This window comes from Ictidomys tridecemlineatus (genome assembly GCF_052094955.1).
Source record: "Ictidomys tridecemlineatus isolate mIctTri1 chromosome 3 unlocalized genomic scaffold, mIctTri1.hap1 SUPER_3_unloc_1, whole genome shotgun sequence".
NCBI classification, from domain to species: domain Eukaryota; kingdom Metazoa; phylum Chordata; class Mammalia; order Rodentia; family Sciuridae; genus Ictidomys; species Ictidomys tridecemlineatus.
Genome location: NW_027520953.1, coordinates 190,652 through 206,285, shown reverse-complemented (window position 1 = coordinate 206,285; position 15,634 = coordinate 190,652). Strand labels below are relative to the sequence as shown.

The 15,634-nt window shown below is 38.2% G+C and overlaps 1 protein-coding gene and 1 pseudogene across 1 annotated transcript in view; both read left to right on the top strand.

Annotated features, from left to right (window-relative positions):
* Positions 1 to 15,634, top strand: part of LOC144372235 (oxysterol-binding protein-related protein 11-like) — a 118,186-nt gene that overhangs the window by 6,536 nt on the left and 96,016 nt on the right. Inside the window, 3 exon segments of the mRNA XM_078035602.1 lie at positions 5,636 to 5,757; positions 10,003 to 10,138; positions 10,213 to 10,362. Of these exon segments, the coding sequence (XP_077891728.1) occupies positions 5,636 to 5,757; positions 10,003 to 10,138; positions 10,213 to 10,362 (408 nt within the window).
* Positions 7,260 to 9,112, top strand: LOC144372239 (poly(rC)-binding protein 2 pseudogene; annotated as a pseudogene).

Genomic DNA, 15,634 nt, shown 5'->3' with positions numbered 1-15,634 from the left:
TATAGGTGGGCACAGTATCTTTATATTTTATTATTTTATTTTTATGTGGTGATGAGAATCGAACCCAGTGCCTCACACTTGCTAGGTGAGTGCTCTACACTGATCCCCAGCCCTAGCCCCTCCATTTTTTTTATTAATTAAATAAAACTGTTTATTTTTGAAAGTACAGAGATGCTATCCTATAAAAGACATTGTACTTATGTATTATTTCCTGATATTTTTGAAAAATATTTGAAAATATATGTAACAAGAAGCTATCCATTGGTGACCCTAACTTATGGAGGTTCCTAAAATAGCTCTTTAAGTTAGTGATTCATGAAGAAGTACAAGCCAGATGGGCATAGTGGTACATATCATTAAGCCACTCCAGAGTCTGAGGACGGAGGATCATAAATTTGAGGCTAGCCCCAGCAACTTAGCAAGATTCTGTCTCAAAAAGTAAAAAAAGACTGGGGATGTAGCTCAGTGATAAAGTGCCCCTGTGTTCAATCCCTAGTACGGAGAGGGAAGAATAAAAAAACAAACCGTAAGACATTTGGACAGAAATTTTGTATTATCTGTTTAAACACTCATTTATTCAATCCCGTTTCAAAAAACTAGAAACTTTAAGGATTATCTAAACTCTTTCCTCTTTTTCATCCTCTATTCCATTTAATCTATCTCTAGTTGAGCAAAATTTCAATAGTTTTATAGCCTTGGGCTATTGTTATTGATAGGACTGTGGGCTGAGTAGAAAGGGAAGTTGGATTTTTTATTTATGAGGGTTCTGTAGAGTGGGGCTCTACTTTTCACTAAATTCTCAAAATTACCCCCAGTAGGAAAGTGAGGAATCAAAAGCTCAGAGAGTAGTTTGGCCAAGGTTAGAGGCTTGTTAGTAGCTTGACTGGAATTAAATTAGTGCTCTTTCCATTAAGCCATTTTGTTTCTCTAAAAAGGAAGGAAGGACAGAGGGAAGGAAGGTAGGAAGGAAGGAAACTTTAAATTAGTCTTGTAAGTTGTTCCAGTACTGTGTTTTAAGGTTTTTAGTGTAATTATGCTTAAGTTGCAATTTAGAGAAGGAAATAGAAGCTATAGAAGATGTGTTGATCTATTTACAAAACTATCTGAGTGTTCAGTGGCCAGAAGTTTGCTGTATCAGCCTTATTTTTGACTTTGCAGATTGGACAATCACCATGTTCCAAAGGGTGGTGGAACACTGCCTAGGAGTCATGAGACTTTTGGTCTTCTGTCTCAGCAATCATCATTCTTGAAACTCTGCTGTGGCTTTTTCTGTATTCTTTTCCTTGTGTGAGTCTTAAATCCTTTTCTTTTCCATTGTTTAATTAGAAATCTCCTGTTATTTCCTCTTGTACATTTCCCTGTGAGGAAGAGTACATTTATTTTTGAAAGTATAGTCAGTTTTACTTAAAATAACTTGAAAAATGGAAAAAATGAGAGGGGAATCAAATCTCTAAGAAAGTAGTAATTAGCCCTAGCAGAAGGGATTGGAAAGAGCAAGGGAATAGGAGAATACTCCTCCAGGCTGGAAGATTCCATTGAATTGACAGTTAAGAGGCAGGGTGGGGCTTATGGAATTTGCCAGAGGAGAACCATTGCCTGAAGAATTCGTAACTGAATTTTTTAAGCCTGCAAGTGCTCATGGAGCAGAGTACTTAAAAATTCCAGTGCACAATTAGCACCTTCTCTGACTGACTCAGAGAACTGAGTAGACCAGAACTATAAATAGGTTTGAGGTATTCTGAGGGTGAGGATAATACAAAAAGAGGGGAGAAAATTTATAGGCATAGTGCTGTAGTTTGGACCCAACATTTTAGGGATTATGTGTTAAATGCTTGTTCCCCAGCCTATGGCACTATTGGCAGCTGGTGGAGATGGGGCCTAGTGAAATAAAGTTGAGTCATTAAGGACATGCCCTTGAAGGGGATATTGAGACCTTAGCCCTCTTCTTTCTCTTTGCTTCCTTGCTGCTATTATGCAGTTTTGTTCCTTTATGCACTTTCATCCATGATGTGCTGCCTTGCTACAGGGACTAGAACTTCCAAAACTGTGAACTAAAAGAAACATTTCCTCTTTTTTTTTTTTTTTTTTGGTGGTGCTGGGATTGAATCCAGGGCCTTGTGCATGTAAGGTGGACACTCTACCAACTGAGTTATATCCCCAGCCCCAGAAACCTTTCCTTTTTTTTTTAAATTTTTATTTATATCAGTTGTTGATGGACCTTCATGTTTTTTTTATTTATATATGGTGCTGAGAATCAAACCCAATGCCCTACACATTTGAGGCAAGTGCAATACCAATGAGCCACAACCCCAGTCCCCCTTTTCTTCTTTTAGGTAACAGAAATCTCACATGCAGAGTTATAGAATATATCAGTTAAGCAAGCTAAGCAGCAGATGATTAAATCATACTCAGAAAATTTTTATTTTATTGAATTTATTATTATTTTTTTCTACCAGGGGTTGAATTCAAGGGTGTTTAATTACTGATCCACATCCACAGTTCTTTTTTTTTTTTTTTCCTGTTTTTCCTTTCATTTTCAGATAAGATCTCATTTAGTTGCTTAGGACCTTGCTAAGTTGCTGAGGCTGGCTTTGAACTTGTGATCCTCCTGCTTCAGCCTCCCAAGCTGCTGGGATTATAGGTGGGTGCCACCATGCCCAGCTCAAGAAATTTTTTAAAAGTTATTTTCTAGCTCAGTGATGATTTTCCGATGTTTTTGAAGGTGACTCAGTTTTGTTTTGGGTTTTTTTTTTTCTTTTTTTTTATGGTGCCAGGGACTAAACAGGGATGAACTATCAATGAGCTACATTCTCAGCCCTTTGTATTTTTTATTTGAGACCGGGTCTTGTTTAGTTGCCTAGGCTGGCCTCAAACTTGTGATCTGCTCAGCCTTCCAAATAGCTGGGATTATAGATGTGTGCCACCATACCCAGCTCTATTTATTTAAATATTTACTACAATTTTCAGGTTTTGTATATTGAGCTTGTATTTATTTTTATTATCAGAAAAACTTAAACTTACCAGGTATGATGACACATACCTGTAATCCCAGGGCCTTGGGAGGCTTTGGCAGGAGGATCGCAAGTTTGAGACCTACCTTGGCAATTTAGCAAGACCCTCAGTAACCTAGTGAGAACCTGTCTCAAAAGGAAAAAGGACTGGGGATGTAGCTCTGTGTTCAAGTGCCCCTGTACCAAAAAAAAAAAGAAAGTTAGAAAAACTTAAGCAAATGTTGGCTAATTGGTAATATGGAGCTACATGCCAGGCAACTTTCAAAACTCTTTTCATACATAGACTCATTAAATGTTCTCAGTGACTGTTGAGTTAGGTACTGTCTTGTTTGTACTGCCATAATAAAATTCCAAAGACCTTACTTCTTAATACCATTATTTTGGGGGTTAGGATTTCAGCATAGGAGTTTTGAGGGACATAACATTCAGTTCATTTTAGGTGCTGTTGTTTCCATTTTACAGATGAGGAAACTGAGGCAGAGAGGTTTGATAATTTGTCCAGAGTTACACAGCTAATGTGTAGCAGCGATGGTATTCAAATTCTGGCAAGACAGTACTGTTATTGAGTCACATCCCTAGTGACTTTATAATTTTTATGCTTTGGGTTGTGTTTTTTTTTGGGGGGGGGGTGTATACTGCGATTGAACTTAGGGGCATTCGACCACTGAGCCACATCCCAGCCCTATTTCTTATATTATTTAGAGATTCAGGGTCTCATTGAGTTGCTTAGCACCTTGCTTTTGCTGAGGCTGGCTTTGAACTTGTGATCCTCCTACCTCAGCCTCCCAAGCCACTGGGATTACAGGCATGTGCCACTGCAAATTTTTTTTTTTTTTTTGGTGGTACTGGGAATTGAACCCAGTGCCTTTTGCATCCTAGGCAAACATTCTATAACTGAGCTACATTCCCAGCTTTACTTTACTGATTCTTTGTATGCCTTGTGATTTTTTTTTCTGTGTTGTTGAAAACAGGACCTTTGAATCTAAAAATGTGGTATCTCTGGAAATCATATTCTCCTACCACAGAATTTGCTGTTACTTGTTATTATTTTGAGGTTTTTTTTTTCCTTATAGGCTGTGTGCCAAAGATCAGTCTGATGTGTAAATTTAAAGTCTTGATAGTTTTTTTTCAGAGCCTGATCTTTTCCCTGCATATTTGTGGTCACTTTCTAATTTTCCACACATATCCAGTTATTTTTGAATCTCCTGGTGTTTTAATATTTGCCTCAGTCTGGCTGGGCACAAAATCATGAGCCACTCAAGCAGGAACAAACTTTATTTTTGAAACTGCTGCCAATGCCCCGTATGCTCCCGGGAAGATTGCCTACTGACCCAGGCAGCATTCTCCTGGACCCCAACAGGAAGTTCCTCCTCCAGAATTCCCTCCTACCGCACTTCCCCATCCAATGGGAACTCTCCAGGAGTCCCATAGCAGGCCGAGGTGGACAGCAGGAGTCCAATATCCATATGAATGCAGATCTTAACATAATCATATCATCTCAGTGGCTTGCTGGCCTCACCTTTCAACCAAAAATGCCATGCAGCATATTACTTGGCTGTGGCTCTTAGCAAATACTTAGCTTTTAAGAGAGAGAAAAATGGAGGGGAGAAATAAAGGGTCCCCCACAAAAGTCACTTAAGCCAGAGGGAGGCTGTAACAGTATGAGAATGTTCACTAACAGTGGCCACCACCTTTTTGTGCCTGTCTAATTAGAAGAGGCAACCAACAGTAGAGGACATGATGTGTTTTTGCCCACCTTGACTCCTGTAAGCTGTATGCAAGCCACTCTAGGTAACACTGCACAGTTGTCTTCCACAGGGCTAGAGTGTGGAATGGGTCACTACCAATGTGCACAGACCTGAAATTGATCTTAATTAACTATACTTTGTTACCCAAGCCTTCCTCCGGAAGTTGTAAGCTATCTTCAGACTCCAGAGTTCCCAAATATTTATATCACAGTCTTCCAGTGTATATGTTGTCTAGATGGGAAGATAGATTCCTGGTGCTTCCAGCTCTACTATCTTCCTAGAATCTTCGGTATATGTGTCTTTAAGATGTTTTCTTTTTTCTTTTTTTTTTTAAAAGAGAGAGAGAGAGAGAGAATTAATATTTATTTTTTAGTTTTCGGCGGACACAACATCTTTGTTTGTATGTGGTGCTGAGGATCAAACCCGGGCCGCACGCATGCCAGGCGAGCGCGCTTCCGCTTGATCCACCTCCCCAGCTCCTGAGATGTTTTCTTACACTTTTGTATATAGACTTATTTTTGGCCACTTAAAGGAAATGTCTGAATTTTAATAAATGTATGCTACCCGTTTAGATACCTCTGAAAAAGTTAATGTAATATGTTGATAAAAAGTACTTGTCATTTGATGCTGTCATTTAGCAATCTCTAACAACTTAAGGAATATAACAAATTATCTAGAAATATATACCAATGAGTTTTTGTTTTGTTTGTTTGTTTGTTTTGTGGTGCTGGGGATTGAACCCAAGGCCTTGCACATGCCAGGCGAGCACTCGACCAACTGAGCTGTATCCCCAGCCCCCAGTGATGAGTTTTATTAAATTAACTGTGGGCTTTTCAATAACATCTTAAAGTTTTTTTGTTGTTCCATTTTGTCTAGATGACAGAAAATAATTTTGGATTAAAGAAGATAGAAATCAGTGTTTCAGAGGCTGAAAAGCGAACTGGAAGAAATGCCATGAACATGCAAGAAACATATACTGCTTACCTCATTGAAACAAGGTTGGTGATGAGAATTAGACTTAAGTTTAGATAGAAAGCTTTTTTTTCTGGTAGCTTTAGTTTAAAGTTTGGTGGAATAAGATTGAGTAAGGATAAAGTCACTGGTTTTTAATTCCTTTTGAAGTTTTTGTGTGTGTTCCTGTTCATAGGAAGATTTGTTTTTGTTTTTTTTATGCTGAGGATTGAACCTAAGGCCCTGATGGTATAGGAGATGTACACATAGTATAGGTATTATTGAATAATCATTCCATGATTGGATAAATGGGGTAGTTTGGGGGGTCCACTGAAGTCCTACCTATGTTTTGGCATTTTGCACTGAGTAGATCCTGCTTTAAATGACCATTATTGGGAGAGGTACTGGGGATTGAACCCAGGGGCACTTAACCACTGAGCCATATCCCCAACCCCCTACTCCTTTTTTAAAAATTTTTATTTTTTGAGATAGGGTCTCGCTAAGCTCTTATTAGGGTCTCACTAAGTTGCCAAGGCTGGTCTTAGACTTGCAATCCTCCTGTCTAAGCCTCCCAAGTTGCTGGGATCACAGATGTACACCACACTTGGCTCCTTTTTAAAATTTTTTTGTTATGCAGATTTTCTACCTGCCTTGTAGGTGTGCTGGTTATAGGCTTTATTTATTAGCAAGATATTGAACCCAGGAATGATTTCCCATTGAGTTATATCCCCAGCTTTCTTTGGGGGAGGGGGTGCCAGGGATTGAACTCAGAGGTACTTGACCATTCACTGAGCCACATCCCCAGCCCGATTTTGTATTTTATTTACAGACAGGGTCTCACTGGGTTGCTTAGTGCCCTACTTTTTGCTGAGGCTGGCTTTCAACTTGCGATCCTCTGTCTCAGCCTCCCAAGCTGCTGGAATTACAGATGTGCCCTGCGCCTGGCTTAGTTTTATTTTTGAGACAGGGTCTCACTAAGTTGCTTAGGGCCTTACTATGTTTTTGAGACTCGCCTGGAACTTGCAGTCCTCCTGCCTTAGCTTCCGGAATCCCTGGGATTACAGACATGCACCATTGTGCCCAGTGTAAGATGTAGGTTTTGTTGGTAGCTAGTTTGAAACTTGAGATTAACCCAAATATTTCTTCAGCTAGGGTTAGAAATCTGTTTGTATTAATTTTTTGTTGTTTTATCTTGTGTTTTGTGGGGTTTTTTTTTGTTTATTTCTGGTGTGTTTTTTTTTTTGTGTGTGTGTGTGTGCTGGGGATGACCTATGGCCTTCTTTAAGCTGGGCAAGCACTCTACCTCTGAGCTGTATATCCCAGGCCTTTTTTAATTATTTTGAGGCAGGTCTCACTAAGTTTCTCAGGCTGGCATTGACCTTGTGATCCCTCTGCTTCAATCTCCTAAATTCACTGGAATTATAGGCCTGTGCCACTCTACCTGACTTCCTGGATTGGAATGGTTGTTTGTTATAGCTAATGCTTAGGTCAACTCTTTAAGATGAGTTTTGCTTTAATAGTTCCATATTTTTCCACAGAAGCCATTTGTACACTTTTGTATTTCATATTTTGTTTCCTTTTTATTAATGCATAATTAAATACATTTAATGATAAACTTAATATATAAATAATAAAAGCAAGCAACTATTGCCAGATGTGATGGTACATACCTGTAGTACCAGCTATTCAGGAGCTGAGGCAGGAAGATTGCTTTGAGTCCAGGAATTCGAGGTCCTCCTGGGCAACATAGCAAGACCCTGTCTCAAAAAGACAAAACCAAAAACTTAATAACTATTTTTCTGAGCATAGAGTGAGATAAATATGTTTTCAAATTTTACTTATTTCTGAAACTGATGTAGTCTCTGGGTCTTTATGCACATTGTGGCATATGTGTATTTCTTGGAGGACAAATAAATTATTGTCAAGCAAATAATTAGAAAATGAGAAGGTCCTCCCAGACCAGCAGAAGCAGCAGCCGGAGCATATGCAGCCTGTGCCCTCTGCCACCGCATCCCCCCATTTCCCCTTTCCTCCTCTTCCTCCTACCCGCCGCCCACCATTTTTTGGCTTTCACCCCCACCAGTGACCGAAGACTTGACCACTTGAAGTCCAGCTCCCCATAACACTTCTCGATATGGACACCGGTGTGATTGAAAGTAGATTAAATGTCACTTTCACTATTTGCCTACTTATGTATGGAAAGGAAGTTTGCAGTATCATCAGAAAGAAAGGAGAATCAGTTAAGAAGATGCTCAAGGAGAGTGATACATGCATCAATCTCTTAGAAGGGAATTGTCCCCAGGAGAATTATCACTTTGGTTGGAGCCACTAATGCCATCTTCAAAGCCTTTGCGATGATCATTTGACAAACTGGAAGAGGACATTAGCAGCTCTATGACCAATAGCACAGTTGCCAGTAGACCTGGTCACTCTGAGGCTGGTGGTTCCTGCTAGTGTGGCTCTCTTATTGGTAATGGTGGCTGCAAGATTAAGGAAATATGAGAGAGTACAGGGGTTCAAATCCAGGAGGCGGGGGATATGTTCCCCAATTCAACTGAGTGGGCCATCACTATTGCTGGCATTCTGCAATCCATCATTGAGTGTGTCAAACAGATCTGTGCGGTCATTTTAGAGTCCCTACCCCGAAGGGTGTGACCATCCCATACATGCCCAAGCCATCAAGTTCTCTAGTCATCTTTGCAGGAGGTCAGGACAGGTACGGCACAGGCAGCGACAGTACAAGCTTTCTTCACACCACCCTGCCCCATGTTCCTCAATCCTGACCTAGAGGGACCACCTCAGAAGCCTATACCATTCAAGGACAGTATGCCATTCCACAGCCATATTTAACCAAGCTGCACCAGTTGGCAATGCAACATTTTCCTATGACGCATGGTAATACTGGATTTAGTGCAGGTTTGGATTCATCTGCTCAGACTACTTCTCATGAACTCACCATTCCAAACGACTTGACTGGCTGCATAATCTGGCATCAAGGCACCAAAATCAATGAGATCTGTCAGATATCTGGCACAGATCAAAATTGTGAACCCACTGGAAGGATCCACTGATAGGCAGGTTACTGTCACTGGATCTACTGCCAGCATTAACCTGGCTCAGTATTTAATCAGAGTCAGGCTTTTCTCGGAGACGGGTGGCATGGGGAGTAGCTAGAACAATGCAGATTCATCCATAATCCCTTTCTGCAGTTCACCAACACCCATAATCCATCTGCGTAGTTTTCGAACAGTCAGCAATTCCAGGTTTTAAGTAGTTTGTAAATTTTCAGTTTCTACATACTTTATCTTCCACTCATGATTTTTTTAATTAAAGCGTTTTAATTTCTTTTTCTGTTCAGCTGTTAATGCTGAGATCTATATTTAGTTTTATAAGCTTCTCTCTTTTTTTGGCTCATGAATTTTTCTGTTTGTTGTGGAAATGTAAGAGAGAACTATTAATAATTTCAGTTTAGTTCTATAATAGGAATTTTTCAAAAAAATTTAAAAAAAGAAAATAAGAAGGTTTAAAAGATTGATGGTTTATAACAGTGCTTGCATTGGGAGACTTTTCAGTAGTCAAAATACTTTAAAATGTCCTTTATATGATTTTACCCTTTCTCCCAAATATAAGTTGAACTGTGTATAGATGAGACATGGCATTTTCTGCCAGCTCTTTATAATTATAATTGAAGATGAGTATTGATGAATTTTTATAACTTCTCTTCCGCACACTTTCATAGCTAATTAATATTTTACTCTTGTGCATATCTCTTGATACTCAGATTCATTTAATTCATTTATAACCTGAATTGAGGTTTTGTGGGTCTTGGTCTTTGTTGTGAATGTTGTCATCTCATTGGGCAATAGTGAAGTTAAAATTACTTTCTTCTTTATAGACTAGCTAGCTGAGCCTGACTTTTATCATACTGTAAAACCAATTATGAGATAGATTGAGGCTTTCAGAATATTCCTAATACAATTATTAGGTTCAAATCATTTTTCTATAACAGGAAATAAAGTGCTTAGGAGTAAGGGCTTGGTATCAGATGGATTATAAGCAGGGCACATACGTGCAGCTGCTTCCTCATCTGTAGAATGAGGATAGTAAATCCCTGTTTCACCAGGTTGGATAAATTAGTGAAAAAATACATAAAAGTTCTTTACTCAATGCCTGGTTGAAAAGCAGTTAGGAAATAGAAGCAAATAGTACTTAGAGGTATACTTTTTAGAGATGTTTTGATTATGTTTATGTATTTTTATAAAGTAATAAAAATGTTTTTTGATTCCTTTCAGGTCAGTTGAACATGCTGATGGTCAGAGTGTCCTAACAGACTCACTGTGGAGGAGATATAGTGAGTTTGAGTTGTTGAGAAACTACCTTTTAGTTTACTATCCACATATTGTTGTGCCACCTCTACCAGAAAAACGGGTAAGAAGCAAGATGGCAGTAGTTAAAAGTACTATACATTGAGACTCTTCTTAATGATTGTTTTATTTACCTAGGCAGAATTTGTTTGGCATAAACTCTCTGCTGACAACATGGATCCGGATTTTGTGGAAAGACGACGGATTGGTTTAGAAAACTTTCTCTTAAGAGTTGCTTCACATCCTATCCTTTGTAGAGACAAAATCTTCTATTTGTTTTTAACACAGGTATCTTTTTAAAATGTTCATTTGACTTCTTCTTTTTTTTAATGACAAATCCCACTAATATGTAAAATTGTAATGCACCTATATAAAAAATGTAGAATGTTTATTTCTTTTTTCTTTTTTGGTGGTATTAGGGATTGAACCCAGGGCTTCACACATGATAGGTGAGAACACTATCAATGAGCTTCATCCCCAGACCTTTTTAATAAAAACATGTTTTGAATCAGAGTCTCAGTGAATTGCAGGAGCTGGCCTTGAACTTGTGATCGTCTTGCCCCAGCCTCCCAAATAGCTGGGCTTATAGGCATGCACCAACTCAGCCAGCTAAACTGTAGAATGCTTTTATTTTGGTACAGAAATTGAACCCAGGGCACTTTACCACTGAGCTATACCTTCAGGCCTTTTTTAATTTTTTTATTTTGATATGGGGTCTACCTATGTTGCTTAGGGTCTTGCTAAGTGCTGAGGCTGACCCCAAACTTGTAATTCTCCTTAGCCTCTCTTTTTTTCCCCCTATAGCTTTATTGAGATAAAATTAAAGTACAATAAAATGTACATATTTTAAATATTCAATTTGATCAATTTTGACATGTATGCAACCAGTACAATCAATATAGAAAGCATTTTAATTTGAAATTAAAATTTTTAAGTTTTTAATTTGAAATCATGCAAACTGTATTTCCTGAATGATTTATTAAACCTTAAGATATATAGATATACACCTCACCCCACATGTCAACTATTTCAAAATTAAATGGCATGCTTATCTCAGAGGTCAAGGAAGAAAGCACAAGAAAAGTAATTAAAAAGTGCTTTGAACTAAGTGATAATCAAAGCTTAAAATATCAGGATCTCTGGGATGTAACAGTACTCAGATGAACATTTATAACTTAAAGTACTTGTATTAGAAAGAAGGTATAACAAAAAAAAAGAAAAACAAATTATCTTCAAATTATGTAGTAGGAAAGAAAAAATAAGAGTAGGAGTAGAAATATATGAAATAGAGAAGAAATAATACAGCTAAAAGTTGATAAAACATAAACCAGTATAATCAAGAAAAAACAAGAACACAAAAATTAACATCAATGGAGAGGGAGCTATCAAAATAACCTACAGATGCTGAAAATATACTAAGATAATATTACAATTGTATACCAACTTATGTGATAGCTTACATAACATGCTCTATATTAGAGAAGGATCTGTGTGCTACTGAGAAGAATATGTATTCAGTCATTAATGGATGAAATATTCTATATATGTCTGTTAAGTCTAAATTATCAATTGGTTTGTTTGTTTGTTTGTTTTTGGTACCAGGGATTGAATTCAGGGGTACTTGGCCACTGAGCCACATCTTCAGCCCCATTTTGTATTTTATTTAGAGACAGGGTCTCACTGAGTTGCTTAGCGCCTCACTATTGTTAAGTCTAGCTTTGAACTCTCGATCCTCCTGTCTTAGCCTCCTGAGCTGCTGGGTCAATGTATTTTTTACTTCTATAGCTTTATGTAGTTATTGCAGGATCTATCGAGTGGTAATAGAGTCATGCTAAAGTTACCCAGTACTATTGTGCTGTGGTCTGTTTGATTCTTAAAATTGAGAAGGTTTTGATGTATGTAAATGCTCTATTGTTTGGGGCATAAATATGTACGGATGTTATGTATTATTGATCTATAATTCCCTCACGCAGCATGAAATGGCCTTCTTTGTCCCTTCTGATTAACTTTGGCTTGAAGTCTACTTTATCTGATTTGAGGATAGAAACCCCTGCTGATTTACACGATCCATGTGAGTGACATGTTTTTTCCCATCCTTTCACCTTTGGTCTGTGGATGTGTTTGCCTATGAGGTGAGTCTTTTGGAGATAGCATGTTGTTAGGTCTTGTTTTTTAATCCAGTCTGCCAGTCTGTTTCTTTTGATTGATGACTTTAGGCCATTAATGTTCAGGGTTATTATTGAGATATGATTTATATTCCTGGTCATTTGGGTTCATTAATAGTTTTTAATTTGAATTTGTTTCTCCTTTGATTAACTATTCCTTTAGTGTAGTTCCTCACTTTGCCAGTTTTCACTTTTTTTTTTCATTTCATCTTCATGGAGTATTTTGTTGAAAATATTCTGTAGTGTAGGCTTTCTGTTGCAAATTCTTTAGTTTATCATAGAAGATTTTTATTTCATCTTCAAATCTGAAGCTTAATTTTGCTGGATATAGGATTCTTGGTTGGCATTCATTTTCTTTCAGAGCTTGGCATATGTTATACTAAGAACCTCATAGCTTTGAGGGTCTTGGTTGTGAAATCAGCTGAGATCTGAATTGGTTTCCCCCTATATGTATTCTGATATTTTTCTCTTGTAGCCTTTAAAATTCTATCCTTATTCTGTATGCTAAGGCATTTTTATTATAACATGGCTTGGTTTGGGTCCTGTAAGCCTCTTGTATTTGATTTTCCATTCATTCTTTAGGTTTGGGAAATTTTTCTGATATTTTTTCATTGAAAAGATTTGTTCATTCCTTTGGTTTATATCTCCACATCTTCATCTATCTCAATAAATCTCAAATTTGGTCTTTTGATGTTATCCTATAGTTCTTGAAAGTTCTATTCATGATTTCTTAACATCTCTCCATGGTCAACTCTGTTTTCAAGATTTTATGTTTTGTCTTCATTGTCTGAGGTTCTGTCTTCCAAATGGTCTAGTCTGTTTATAATGCTTTCTATTGAATTTTTAATTTGATCTATTGTTTCCTCCATTTCAAGGATTTCTGCCCCCATCCCCCACCCCCATCTCTGCTTCTTTATTGAAGTGATCTTTTACTTCCTGTAGTTTCTTTCTGGTTTCATTTTTTATTCTGCCCTTTACTTTGCAGATCAGTTTAACTATGTACATTCTAATCTCTGACATTTCTTCCACTGTGTGTCAGTGGATTCTGTTCTGGAGTATTTTGGCTTGTTTGGGGTGATTTGTTCCCTTGCTTTTTAATGTTTTTTGTGTGTCTACCCTTTAACAGTATGGATCTGAGGCAGTAGAGTTTCTACCCTGTGGACTTATAATGTCCCTAAAGGTTTCCAGTACTTCACCATTTAGGGGGAGACAAATAATAACAACAACCAATGCAAACAATATACAGCATTAAACCAAATAATTCCTGCTATGACATCTACAATGTTAATTATCACAATAAACAGAAATGATAAACAGCTATTGCCTACCATAAAAACAGTGAATTTGCAAAAGGGTTTATAATTTCAAATGGTGAACAGGGAAAAGGACAGAAGTGATATAGGATGTGATGATTATGAGGAAGAGAGAAGTAAAAAATTAAAGGAAGAGGGTAGGGCATGTGGCTCAAGTGGTAGCATGCTCGCATGGCATGTGTGCGGCCCGGGTTCGATCCTCAGCACCACATACAAACAAAGATGTTGTGTTCGCCAAAAACTAAAAAATAAATATTAAAAAAAAAAATTAAATGAAGAGTGAAAGAGAACAATAGATATTGGCTGATAACAGAGGAAAAGAGAATCAAGGGAAACAGGAGAAAAAAAACATATAAAGTAAGATGTTTTTTTAAAAATTGAAAATAAAAATAATATAAAACAAAACTAAAATATACTAATCAAATGTCCTGGTTCACAAAAAAACAATCCATGAAACATTGCTGGCTTCAAAAATGCTAGAAGTGAGGGAAAAAAAGCCAAATATGATTATGTATAAATGTCCATGTACCATTAAGGTCACAATTAAACAGAAAAAGAATTAAAAAAAAAAAAGGATCTTGATGAAAAGTTAAAAAATTCTTTCCGTTGGAATTCAAAAGATTTTCAGCTTCTCTTGTCAGCAGTTTTAGGTGGGATAATCTGGAGCTGATGCTCCACCCTCTTTATTGCTAGAATGAGAGATGTAATCCAGTAGGTAGAGTTCCTGGAGGCAGGGTTTAGGTTTAGGTGGGTTCCAGGCTCTTTGCTGATCGCCAGTTGTTCTGGAGATTTTAAATCAGCACCTCCAGCACCCAGTACTTGCAGGTCCACGCTCAAATACTGTACTCTAGGGATCTCCCCTGGAATCTACTTGTGTTTTGGGGGACCTAATTTTTAGTCCCCTACATCACCTGCGGACCACATTTCCTCTCAAGTTCAGTCTCCAGAGAAGAGAATCTCTCCTGCTTGTGCCCTTCCAAGTTCCCAGCCAGATGAATCTCTCTCAGCAGGTCTTGTGAACAGTCGGATATGAGGAGGGATAGAGCCAAGTAGGTTTTCACAACCAGTTGTCGACTTTGTCAAACTCTCTCCACGTTTGATTTTTCTCTTGCTCACTTAAGCACACTCTATTTTGTGCAGTGTATGTTTACCAGGCCTGTATTTTGGGCCAAACTCAGTTTTGCCAAGAATGGGCCCCCTCGGGTGTGAGCCCTGCAGTTGCTGCAAAATGGTTCCTTCCTTTGTCTTCTACACTCTTCCTGGAAAGATGGTGGCTTCTTTCTCCACACACAGATATTGTGCGGCACATCTTTCAGGTTTGCTGGGCAATGCCCTTGATCTCTAAATGCTCTGTACACGCCTCAAGCCTCCCCAAAATGCGGGTTCCTTTAATTTTCTTATCCCTCCACAACTGTGGCTGGTGCTTTTGGCTCAGTTGCTGAAGCGACTATGCCTCTAGGGATTTCTTCCTTATTTTATTATATCCAACTTCCTGTGTCCCCAGTCTGCTTTGAATGTCTAGTTTTAAATTCCAGTAAAGTCCCTCTGCTTTTTTGTTTGTTTGTTTGTTCACCCACTTTGCTGGGAAGCTGCCTGTTTGTTTTCTTGGTTTCACTATGGAGCAGCCAGGAACATGACCCCTTCTTATTCCACTATCTTGAACACACACACACACACACACACACACACACACACACACACACCCCTTCATGTTAGCCTTTCGAGTTGCTGAGATTACAGGTATGCACCACCTAGAATGCTTATTTATTCATTTATTTATTTGTACTGGGGATGGAACCCAGGGGTGCTTGATCACTGAGGCATACCCAGCTCTTTTTTTTTTTTTAATTTGGGTATGAGGGATTAAACACAAGGATGCATAACCACTGAGCCACATTACCAGCCCTTTTTATTTTTTATTTTGAAGCAAGGTCTTACTAAGTTGTTTAGAGCCTCAGTAAGTTCCTGAGGCTGGCTTCGAACCTACAATCCTGCCTCAGCAGCCTAAGCCTCTAGGATTATAGGCATGAGCCAGCTCTTGTTATTGTTTATTTTGAAATGGAATTTTCCTAAGTTGCTTGG